This window comes from Lonchura striata, chromosome 18 (genome assembly GCF_046129695.1).
Source record: "Lonchura striata isolate bLonStr1 chromosome 18, bLonStr1.mat, whole genome shotgun sequence".
Taxonomy (NCBI): domain Eukaryota; kingdom Metazoa; phylum Chordata; class Aves; order Passeriformes; family Estrildidae; genus Lonchura; species Lonchura striata.
Window position 1 is genome coordinate 3,006,639 of NC_134620.1, and position 12,026 is coordinate 3,018,664.

The 12,026-nt window shown below is 66.8% G+C and overlaps 1 protein-coding gene across 1 annotated transcript; it reads right to left on the reverse strand.

The window, feature by feature from the left end:
- Positions 1–1,342: 1,342 nt before the first annotated feature.
- On the reverse strand, positions 1,343–12,012 carry GAS2L1 (growth arrest specific 2 like 1). Its single transcript, XM_077787290.1, has 6 exons — positions 11,926–12,012; positions 9,633–10,287; positions 7,151–7,258; positions 6,881–6,977; positions 5,403–5,499; positions 1,343–3,084 (listed from the first exon to the last, which is right to left on the reverse strand). The coding sequence occupies exons 1-6, from the start codon at positions 11,982–11,984 to the stop codon at positions 2,088–2,090; spliced, it is 2,013 nt and encodes a 670-aa protein (XP_077643416.1). The 5' UTR covers positions 11,985–12,012; the 3' UTR covers positions 1,343–2,087.
- Between the last annotated feature and the right edge of the window lie 14 nt (positions 12,013–12,026).

Below are 12,026 nucleotides of genomic sequence, written 5' to 3' on the forward strand. Positions count from 1 at the left end.
CTGGTGGTGGGTTCAGCATTCCAAACCCTGGGAATAGTGGCTGGGGGGGCCCAGAGTGCCGTGGGATTAGGTGGCTGTGGCTGCAGAGCCCCCTGGAGCCCTGGGATTTGGGGCTGGGGCAGGTGGGAGACAGCTTTGGCTCTCCCTGGTTTGGTGCCCTGCTTCAGCAGAGCTGTGGGGGAGCCCTTCACAGAGCATCTCCTTCCCACGGGAGCCCTTCCCAAAGCTCCCAGAAGGGCTCGAGGATCCCAAATTTGAGGCTGTCCTTAAGGTGCAGCTTAAAAAGGGCTTTTTCCAGCCCCTGCCAGGGGGCCAGGAGGGCTCTGAGCATCCCCTCTCCCCCAGCCCAGCCCCACGGCTCCCTCTGCTCCCCCCCAGCACCCTTGGGTGCTCCCCTGGGGGTCCCACTGCTCCTTTTCCCCCCAAATCAAGCCATGGGTCCCCCCCTCCCTCGAAGCAGGAAATCTCTAATATATGAAAGATAAATATATTGTAATGTTCACTGGTTGTTAGGGATTGTTGACTAAAGGTGACAGCAGACCATGGGGACGCTGCCGTGGTGGCCGTGGCCCGGTGACCCCGAGGGAAGCAGGAGCCTGGGAGCTTCCTGCCAGCACTGCAGGGCCAGATAAGCCCTCGCTGGGGCCAGTGGCCCCCTGGCCTCTGGCACGGCAAGGCCTGACACAGCAGATGGGCAGGGCTGGGCCTGGGACCAGGGACACGGGGCCAGTCACACCCTGGGGACAGGATGGGCCTGGAGAGCTCCTGGCTCTGCTCCTGGAGCCTCCCAGGGATCCACAACCAAGGTGGCCCTGCACCCTACGTGGTGTCCAGTCTGGGTGCCCTGAGCCCCTCCTGGGGTTGGGGACAAGCGTGGGGTACTCAGGAGCTGCTGCTGGCCCCTGTGGGGTGGGTGATGAGCAGCACCACCCAGTCCTGCTCTGTGACAAGCCACAAATCGCTGGTGCTGCTCCGGGACACCCCAAGGGCCACCAGCACCACACTGCCAGAGCTGGTGTCCGGGGACCACAGTGGCCACCCTGCTTTGGAGCCCCCAAAGTCACAGCAGGGTGGTCACCACCAGCAGGTCTGGACCTTCCTGGGGAGCCACCAGCTGCCGTGTCCCCCTGGGCCAGCAGCCCTGAGGTGAAGGTCCCTGGCCACGGGGCACTTTGGGCTCCAGGAGACCTCTGGAGGGGTCCCAGTGGCTATAAAGGGTACAGGACGTTGGCACTCGGCCTCAGCTCAGCTCTTCACTGCTCCCACCCCTCCTGGGACCCCCAGAGCCTCCCTCCCTTGGGCCTGGGAGCCTGAATCCCCCTGCACAGATGACCAGACATGGTGGGCTCAGCTCCGTTGGTCTTTACTGGCTGGAGAGGACATGCAGGGGTGGGGGCCACGGTGGCCTGGGCTGGGGGCACAGCCCTGTCCCACCCTGGGGACATCAACACGAGCTGTGAGCGGTGCTGGGGCCAGCTGGGGACCTTCTCCTGCCCTGAAATAGGGCTTGTGGTGACAAACTGCATGTCCCCGAGTCGTCTCAGGGGTGGAGAGGTGAATATGGCCAAGGCAGTGATGATGAGGCCATGAAGAGGGGAAGATGATGAGGGAAAAGGATGTGAAAGCCAAGAGGAGAAGAGAAGACAAGAGAAGGAGGAGGCAGCCCAAAAGAAGAGGAGAGAGAAGATGAGGAGGAGGATGATGACAAGAATAGCAAGAAAAGAAGGAGAAGACGAGAAGGTTAAGATAAAGAAAACAAGTGGAGAAGACTGAGGATGAAGAGCCCAGGAGGAGAAGAACCGGGTGCTCTCCAGCCCCATTCCCAGCTCTGCTCTGGCCACCACTGCCCGGAGCACGCGCTGGCCCCTCCTGGGGAGCTGCTCCCAGGGCATGGGGACACCCCGGCACCCTTGGGGCTGGGGGCTCCTTGCGGGGCCCACCCCAATGCCAACAGTCACCAAGTGCAGAGGTCCTGGCCACCCCAGCTCTGTGGCCATCGCCGGGCCGGGTGTCCCCACTCAGGTGCCACCTCCACCCTGCCCAGCAGCTCGGGGATGTCCCCAGGGGCTGCCACGGCCATCGACCCCTCACGGCCACGCGTTCTCCTCCAGCCCCTGGCGCTCCCGCGGGGCCCAGGGGTTCTCCAGGAGGGAGGGGATGCTCTGCACAGCCCCCCAGGCCCTGGGGCTGCCGTTGGGGGCCCGCTGGGCGCCCGCCCCGTACCCCCGGGGCGTGGGGATCCGGGAGGGCGTCTTGTGGGGCTGCGTGTCCAGCCGGGGCTTGGCCCAGGCCCGCGGCGGGGCCGCGGGGACCCCCGGCCCGGGGCTCTCCTCCGTCTCCATCAGCTCGTCGTCCCCGGTGGCCCAGTCGGTGTCGGAGCCGGGGTTCCCCGCGGTCTCCCGGTTGTCCCAGGAGGCCGGGAAGCAGCAGCTCTCGTCGGAGGAGCTGGAGAAGGTGGAGCGGCGCCGCGCATCCGCCACGGTGGGGTCGGACGGCAGCGGGGGGCACCCGCCGTGGTTCCCGGTGTTGTTCCCGTTGTTGTTCCCGTCGCTGCCCCCGCCCCGCCGCCCGTCCTCGGCGGGCAGCCCGTGCTTGGCGAAGACGTTCAGGGAGGAAGAGGAGGATGAGGAGGAGCAATAGGCCGAGTCAGCGGCGGCGGGGGGCGCGGGGGTCGCGCTCTCCGTGTCCCCCAGCTGCTCCAGCAGCCGCGTGTTGGCCAGGAATTCCTCCTCCAGCCGCTGGAACAGCCGCTGCTCCTGCCCGGGCTCCAGCCAGCGCGGCGCCCGCAGCCTCCGCGCCAGCTCCTCGGGGTCCCCGGGGCCGGGCCGGGGGTCGCGCCGCGCCCCGGGGCTCCCCGCGGGGGACTCGGGCCGTGCCCACGAGTGCTGCCCGTCGGGCCGGCGGCGGATGAGCAGCAGCGGCGCGGGGCCGCGCCCGGGGCTGCGGGGGGCGCGGGGCGAGCCCGGGGCCGGCGGCTCCGCGGGGTCCCGGCGGGCCGGGGGGCGGCGGGGGCCGCTCTGCGCCGAGGCGGCCGAGGAGTCGCTGTCACCGGAGCAGCGCCGGGAGCGAGCGGCAGCGCGGGGCCTGCGGGCGGTGCGGGAGAGAGGGAATGAGCACCCTGGATTTCACCCCCAGGGCACCCCCCAACTGCTCAGCCTCCATGAACCCCCCATTGATACCCCCAAATGCACAGACTCCATGAACCCCCCATTGATACCCCCAACTGCTCAGCCTCCATGAACCCCCCATTGATACCCCCAACTGCACAGCCTCCATGAACCCCCCATTGATACCCCCAACTGCTCAGCCTCCATGAACCCCCCATTGATACCCCCAACTGCACAGCATCCATGAACCCCCCCATTGATACCCCCAACTGCACAGCATCCATGAACCCCCCCATTGATACCCCCAACTGCACAGCATCCATGAACCCCCCCATTGATACCCCCAACTGCACAGCATCCATGAACCCCCCCATTGATACCCCCATTGCACCCCCACATTGATATCCCCAATTTCACCCCCACATTGATACCCTCAATTGCACAGACTCCATGAACCCCCCCATTGATATCCCCAATTGCACCCCCGCATTGATACCCCCATTGCACAGCCTCCATGAACCCCCCCATTGATACCCCCATTGCACCCCCACATTGATACCCCCATTGCACCCCCACATTGATATCCCAGATTTCACCCCCACATTGATACCCTCAATTGCACAGACTCCATGAACCCCCCTATTGATACCCCCAACTGCTCAGCCTCCATGAACCCCCCATTGATACACCCATTGCACCCCGCATTGATACCCCCAATTGCACCCCCCATTCATACCCCGAACTGCACAACCTCCATGAACCCCCCCACCATTGCACCCCTCATTGCACCCCCACATTGATACCCCCATTGCACCCCACATTGATACCCCCATTGCACCCCTCCTCGTGGAACCCCCCCGTGCCCCCCTCCTCACTGAACCCTGCCCATTCTCCCCCATGGCACCCCCCGTTCTTTCCATTGCACCCCATTTCCCTCCCCACTGCACCCGTTCATTCTTCCCCCTTTACCCCCATTCCACCTCACTGCACCCCACATTCCCCCCCTTAAACCCCATTTCCATCCTCACTGCACCCCCGCTGAACCCCACATTGCCACTACTGAACCCCATTTCCATCCTCACTGCACCCCCGCTGAACCCCACATTCCCACCACTGAACTCCATTTCTCTTCCCCTTGTGCCCCCATTAACCCCCCCACTGAACCCCCCTGAACCCCATTTCCCTCCCCACTGTCCCCCATTTCCCCCTCCATTAAACCCCCACTGAATCCTCCCATTCCACCCTCGTTCTCCCCCCTCAGCCCCCCCACTGCACCCCACAGTCCCTCCATTGAACCCCATTTCCCCCGTTGCACACCCACTGCCATGAGCTCCCCCATGGCACCCCACATTCTCCCACTGCCAATCCCATCCCACTTCACACCCCACTGGACCCCCGTTTCCCCTACTGCCCCTTCATTCCACCCCCCATTCCCCCTTGTTCCCCCATTGCACCCCAGTGAACCCCTCCTGCCCCCATTGCTCCCCTCTATTGAACCCCACAAAATCCCACACACCCCATTCCCCCTTGCAGCCCGGCCCCCCTTTCCTCCCCCTGCTGCCCCCCACTATTCCCTTCCATTGATCCCCCAATGCTTTCCCCATTTACCCCCTCCCACTGCCCCTCCAGTCCACCACCCATCACCTCCCAGTGCCCCATTTCTGTCCCCATAGCCCCACACCCAACCCTCATTGTCATCCTCCATTTCCCCTTCCCTAACTGCACCCCAATTCCTCCATTCTTTCCTACTGCACCCCCATTTCACCCCAAATTCGCCCCCACTGCCCCCTCAGTACCGCTCACTGTGCCCCATTTTCCCCCACTGCACCCCCAGTTCACCCTCTAGTACCTCCCACTGCCCCAGTGATTCCCCCATTTGCTCCTTTCACCCCCCCACTGCCCCCCGCGATCTCCCCAGTGTTCCCCATTGCACCCCCCAATGTAGCCCAGTCACCCCATTGCACCCCAGCACCTCCCAGTGCCCCCAGTGTCCCTCCCTGCACCCCCACGGCCCCCCAGGTTTCTCCCCATTGACGCCCCCGTTCTCCCCGTCCCCTCCGTGGGGCTGAGCCCTCGCCGTGGGGTCTCGGCGCAGTTTTGGGGTCCCCCCGGCCGCGGGGGGGGCCGTACCTGGGCGTCCCCGCTCCCCGCGGCTCCGCGGGGCTCCTGGCGGGGCTGCCGGAGCGGAGCGGGGCTCCCCCCCGGGGGGGCAAGCCCTCCTGCTTGGGGGGCTTCGGGGGGTCCCCCCGGGGCTGGGGGCCCCGCTCCGCCCCGGCCGGGGGGGGCCGGGGCCGCCGGGGGGTGCTGGGGCTGGAGGCGCGGGACGAGGAGGTGCCGGCAGCGGCTTTTTGGGGGGACACGCCCGGGGCGCGGGGCTGGGGCAGGCGGTGAGCTGCAGGGACAGGGGGACAGCGCTCAGCATCCCCTCCCTGCACCCCGGCTTCCCAGCCGGGCTGTTCCCGGAGGTGCTGAACACCTCGGGAATTTGGGGAAACACCCCCCCAAACACACACCTTTTCCCCCCTTCCAGCCTGATCAGTGGCCTGAGGAGCCCAGCCCCAGGGAAGGGAACCCATGGGAAATCAGGGAATGAAAGCCATGGAAAACCAAGGAAGGGAACCCATGGGAAATCAGGGAACAAAACCCCACAGAAAATCAGGGAATGGAGCCCCACAGAACAGAGCCCTGTGGAGAACCACGGGATGGAACGCCACAGAGAACCAGGGGAAGGGGCCCCAGGGAGAACCCAGGAATGGAACCCGTGGAGAATCAGGGAATGGAACCCCACAGAAGATTAGGGAACAAAATCCCATAGACAACCAGGGACTGGAACCCTACAGAGATCCAGGGAATGGAACCTCACAGGAGATCAGGGAACAAAACCCCACAGAGAACCAGGGAAAGAGGCCCCAGGAGAATCTGGGAACAGAACCCTTGGAGAGGCAAGGAACAGAACCTCACAGAAAATCAGGGAACAAAACCCCACAGAGAACAGGGAAAGGGGCCCCAGGGAGAACCAGGGAAAGGGGCCCCAGGAGAATCTGGGAACAGAACCCTTGGAGAGGCAAGGAACAGAACCTCACAGGAGATCAGGGAACAAAACCCCACAGAGAACAGGGAAAGGGGCCCCAGGGAGAACCAGGAGAACCCTTGGACAGCCAGGGAACAGAACCTCACAGAAGATCAGGGTACAAAACCTCACAGAGAACCAGGGAAAGTAACCCCAGGGAAAATCCAGGGAAAGGGGCCTCAGGGAGAATCTGGGAACAGAACCCCACAGGAGATCAGAGAAAAAAACCCCACAGAGAACCAGGGAAAGGGGCCCCAGGGAGAATCCAGGAACCCAAGGAGAGCCAGAGAATGGAACCCCACAGAAGATTAGGGAACAAAACCCCACAGAGAACCAGGGAAAGAGGCCCCAAAGAGAACCAGGAAAAGGAGCCCCAGGAAAAATCTGGGAACAGAAGCCTTGGACAGCCAGGGAATGGAACCCCACAGAAGATCAGGGTACAAAACCCCATAGAGAACCAGGGAAAGTAACCCCAGGGAGAATCCAGGGCAAGGGGCCTCAGGGAAAATCTGGGAACAGAACCCTTGGAGAGGCAGGGAACAGAACCCCACAGAGAACAGGGAAAGGGGCCCCATGGAGAACCAGGGAACGGGGCCCCATGGAGAATCCGGGAACAGAAGCCCTGGAGGGCAGGGACTGGAGGGCCGCAGCTCTCCGGAGCAGCAGCGTGCCGCGGCGGGCGCTGGCTGCGGGTGGCACTCACAGAGGGCAGCGCAGCGACACGGGTCGTGCTTGTCCAGGTAATGCTCCAGCGTGTCCCAGCCGCCGCCCACGCGCACCATGACGTGGCTCCGCAGCACCTGCGGGCAGCGCCGTCACCCTGGTCCCCAAAAGCCACCAAAGCCACCCCAGGAGCCCCGGCGCGGGCAGGAGATGCGGCTCTGGACCGCACCCACCTTCTCTGGGAGCGGGGCGAGGGGGGTTTGGGGGTCCCCGTGTGACGGGGGGACAGGGGGGTGAGGGAGGCTCTTACCCGCACGAAGATGAGCGTGTTGGAGTCGCCCACTTTGTACTTCCCCTCCGACACCTTGACCATGGGGAACTGCGAGGGGCAGGAGCAGCAGCCCAGGATCTCCCGCACCTGCCGGCACAGAGGGCAGCTCTCAGTGGGGCGGGGACGCCCTGCTATGGGGTCGGTGGGGTCCAGAACTCGCCTATAGGGCCGGTGGGGCAAAGACCCCCATTACAGAGCTGCTGGGGCACAGACCCCCCCATTACAGGGCCAGCAGGGCACAGAACCCCCCTATAGAGTCAGTGGGGCACAGACCCCCTGTTATAGGATCAGTAGGTATAGACCCCCTGCTATCGGGCCAATGGGGCCCCCAGTTATAGGGCTGGTGGGCACAGAAACCCTGCTATAGGGTCAGTGGGGCACAAACCCCAGTTATAGGGCTGGTGGGCACAGAACCCCTGCTATAGGGTCAGTGGGACACAAACCCCTGTTATAGGGCTGGTGGGCACAGAACCCCTGCTATAGGGTCAGTGGGGCACAAAACCCCGTTATAGGGCTGGTGGGTCATGGACCCTCCGCTACAGGACCGGTGGGGCACCCCTGTAGGGTCAGTGTGGATCCCCATTACGGGGCCAGCCCCTCAGACTGGCACCCACGAGGGGCCCTGTGTGCCCCCCATGGGGAGCAGCTGGGTGGGCTCGGGTGCAGCGGGGCCGGGGTCTCCTCCCACGGCTGGGCACCCCCGGGAGAACGGGCACAACTCTCTTCATTTGGGGTCCCCCCGCTGCGGGACCCCCGGCTGTGGGCACAAAACATCCCCCACCCCACTACTGCTGAACCACGGGGGATCCCCCCCAAATCCCCACCACGGGGCAGGACCTACATCCATCCACAGAAATGGGGTAAATCCCGGGGGTTTTGGCCTCCCTCTAAACGTGAAGGTGTGGCACGGGGGGGAGCGGAGCGGGAGGATTTGGGGGGCCGGGCAGGGCACCCCAGAGCTGTGGGGTGGCCGGGCGGTGCCGCTGGCTGCCAGCTGCCGGCTCTATCCCGGCCTGACGTCAGGGATTAAACCGGGAGCCGCGGGGGGACGCGGGGACGCGGCCGCATCCTGCCCCGGCCCGGGGCTGCGGGGGGACACGGCGCCGCCTCGCCCCGAAATCTGGGGGTTCTTTAATAATTCCGTGATTTTGGGGGGGGGGTCTTCCTGCAGCCGTGCCCATCACAGCGCTGAGAGGAAGGAAGGATGTGGTCGCTCCGGTTCCCATCCGGGTGACACGGACAGCCCCCGCTGGGGAAACTGAGTCACAGAGTGGGGGGTGGGAGGGGGGTGCAGTGACGGGGGGGGGGGGTCGTGACCCTGCTGCCACCCTGGGGGGGCACCTGGGGATGGGGGGGCTGGGTCCTGCTCCGCCAGGCTCCTCCCCGCCGCTGGCGCTGCCCATAAAAGCCGATGGCGAGGAATTACGCAGCCCGGAAAAATGCGGCCGGGGCTGGCAGCGCCCGGCCAGGGGGGCTTGGGGGGCAACAGCCACGGGGGGGGCCCCTGAAGCGGCCCTGGGCGGAGGGGAGGGGTCAGGATGCTCTTTAATGAGGGACTTAATGAGGAATTGGGGTTTCAATTAAAAAAAGGCTTAGGGAGTCAGGGGAGGGCAGAGCCCCCCTGTCCCCGCCGTGTCCCCCCCGTCCCGGGTTAATCCGCTGCCTCACCCGCGGGACGGATCCCGCACCCGGCTTTAATCCGCCCTGAGCTCCCGGCCCGGGGGGGTCCCCGCACCCCCCTTCTGACACCCCAAATTGGGGTCCCCATGTCCGTCCCTGGGGACAGCAGCCCCGAGGAGGGCAGGGGGAGTCCTGGGGTGGGGACCCCTGTGGGTCACCCCCTCTCGGGGAGCAGCTGGCAGGGCACAGGTGACACCCGTGTCCCCGCTGTGCTTGTGGTCACAGCCACCCAAAGAACCCCCCCAGGGAGTCAGGAGGCTCCGCGGGAGCCTGGGTGGGTGGAGAGGAGCTCCCGTAGCCATGGAGAGCTGGGATGGGTGGGTGGAGCACATCCCACGGACCACGGGGCTGGGCAGAACGACCTCCCAGGGGTCGCAGAGACACGCGGGACCTGCCAGGGACCTCAGAGTGCCCTGCTGGGTGGCCAGGCTGGGGGGACACAGACAGAACCTCCCAGAGGCCACAGAGACAGGGAGGACTCCCGGGGGCCAAAGAGATGGGTGGGACCCTCCACGGCCCTCGGCGGGTGGGCAGAGACAGGTGGGTGCTCTCAGTGACCACAGAGTGACCACAGGGTGGACATCAGGCCCTCCCAGGAGACAGAGGGCACCCCGTGGGGTGGGCAGAGAGGACCTCCCATGAAGCACGGAGCTCCCCGTTGGGCGGACGGGCAGGGCCTCCCGCAGAGCACCGAGCGCCCGCGGGGCGGCCAGCGGGGCCCGGCGGTGGCCGGCGAGGCCCTCACCCAGGCACAGGGCTCCCAGGGGAGCGCGTGTCTCACCAGCTCGTCCAGGTTCTTGAGGTCGCCCAGGGTGATGGGCCGGGCCCGGCCGGGGTAGGCGCCCGCCTGGGGGTCCCGGCTCTCCCGGCGCGTGCCCAGCGCGCCGTCGGCCATTTGGTCCCTCATCTCCTCCTCGATCTCCTCCTCCATTTGGATCAGCATGGGCGCCAGCATCCCAAACTTGGAGCCCCTCCTGGCCACCTCCAGCAGGCAGAGGACAAAGTTCTTCTCGTTCTTTTTCAGCACCAAGTCGTTGGTCTCGAACATCAGCACGTCCTGGATGCCCAGGTCCTGCCGGCACCACTGGATGAAGTTGGAGACGTTATCCCGGGCGATGAAGGAGCCGGGCACCACGTTCTTGGCCTGGAAGACCACCTCGTTCTGGGGCACGCGCATGCGGGCGGCCGCCTCGGGGTGCCGCTCCTGGAAGTCCAGGGCGGTGCGGTTGACGTTGTTGGCGTGGCGGCAGAGGTGACAGCCCGTCTCCAGGCTCTCCAGGAAGGTGTCCACCTGGATGTCCAGGTCGTAGAGGGTGTTGAACCACTCGGCCAGGTCCTCCTTCATGGCCTCCAGGTACTCCTCGCTGGAGCGGAAGGGACGGATGCTCTTGGAGGCGGCCGACTGGATGTGGCTGGGGTCGGCCATGGCAAGCTGCCTGCAGGGGACAAGGGGGGCTGTAACGGGCAGGAAACCCCCCAAAGTCCCCCCCAAAGCCCCCCCAAACCACCCACCAACCTCGCTGACCTCTCTGTGCCTCAGTCTCCCTCGCACATTACCCATGGGCAGGAGTGCTGACCCACTGCCACCACCACCCCTCCGGGACCTGCCTGATCCCTGCCAGGACCTGCAGCACGCCCACTCCCCGTCTCTGCACCCCGCGTGTCCCCCCCACAGCCCATGTCCCCTCACCCCATGGCCTCCACCATGTGTGTCCCCATTCTCCACGTCCCCCACTCCGTGCCCCCTCACCCTGTGACCCCTCCGCCCCCCAGGTTAGGGTCCCTTGTCACCCACGCCCACCCTCGGTGGGGCTGTGGCAGAGAGGGGACATCCCTCCCCAACCCCGCCCTAAAAGCTGCCCAGTCATGGCGTTGTCCTCCCCCCGGTGTCCCCGCCCCGGGAGCAGGTGACACCCCGAGGGATGGCAGTGCCAGGGGCAGCGAGCCCCCCTCTACCCTGGTGGGGTTCAGCCCTGAGGGGCTGCACGGGGTGGGGGGACTGGGGTCCCCAGCACTCAGCCATGGGGTGGGGGCTGCACCTGGGGGAGACCCCCCGGCCATCCCTGACCTGGGGCGGGGGTGCAGGAGCCAGCGATGGCTCAGCAGAGGGGTCACCCACTTGGGGGGGCCCCGTCACTCCACTGCCACCCCCAGCCCAGCCCCCCACCCTGGGAGGGTGTCCCTGCTGCTGAGGGGTGCCCCCCACCCTCGGAGGGGGTCCCCTCACCTGGGGGGTGGCACTGCTACCCTGGGGATGGGGGGACTGTGCTGGGGGGTGGTCCCCATCCCTCGGGAGCGGGGGATGCTGTCGGGGGGTGTCCCTTTCCCCCGGGGAGGGGGTGTCCCTGTCGCGGGGTGCCCTTCCCTCGGGGGGTGCTGTCCCTGCCGGGGGGGTCCCTACCCTCGGAGGGGGTGTCGGTGCTCAGGGGTGTCGGTATCAGGGTCCCCCTGTGCCCTGGGGGCGGCTGTCCGTCCCTGGGGGTGTCTCGGGGTGGGGGGGTCCCTCTGGGCGGTGGGGTCCCTATTGCGGGGGGCTCCAGCGGGGCCGGCGGAGGGGATCCGCACCTGCGGGGACACGGGGGGGACCCGGGCCCGGCGCCTCCCGCCGCCCCGCCGCACTCACCGCCGCCGCTCCGCGCCGCGCTACGGCCGGGCCGGGCCCGCTCCCCGCTCCGCGCCGGGCCGCGGCTCCCAGCGCCGGGGGGGCCCCGCCGCGGCCCCCGCCGCCATCGGCCGCGGGCAGCGGCCCGGGGGGCCCGGGGGGCGCCCAGCGAGGCTCGGCCGCCGCCGCCCCGCGGAGCCGCCGCCGCCGCCGCGCCCCGGCCGGGAAGTTGGAGGCGGCCCAGAAAGGGCCGGGACGGGGGCGGCGGCGGCGGGCGGGGACGGGCGGGGGGGACACGGACACGGACACGGGCACGGGCACGGACACGGACACGGACACGGGGGGGACAGGGCATGGCCCGGAGCGCGGCACAGACGCGGCCGGGGTGACACACAGCCACACTCGGTGACTCCCCCCACCCCCATTGATCTGCCTCCTCCTGCCCCCACCCTCCCTTCCCCGGAACTCATACCCTGTGGGGAAACTGAGGCACGGCGGGATGCACCGGGCAGCTCCGTCCCTCCCCTCCATCCCATCCTACCCCGGCCCGGGCCCGGGGGTCGCGCCCCCCGG

Coding starts and splice junctions, on each gene's coding strand:
- GAS2L1 (XM_077787290.1), bottom strand. CDS start 11,984: ATGGAGGGGAGGGACGGAGCTGCCCGGTGCATCCCGCCGTGCCTCAGT. Junction 10,288..11,925: donor TGCCTCAGTTTCCCCACAGG/GTATGAGTTCCG, acceptor TGTCCCCTGCAG/GCAGCTTGCCATGGCCGACC. Junction 6,978..7,150: donor ACACGCTCATCTTCGTGCGG/GTAAGAGCCTCC, acceptor CGCTGCCCGCAG/GTGCTGCGGAGCCACGTCAT.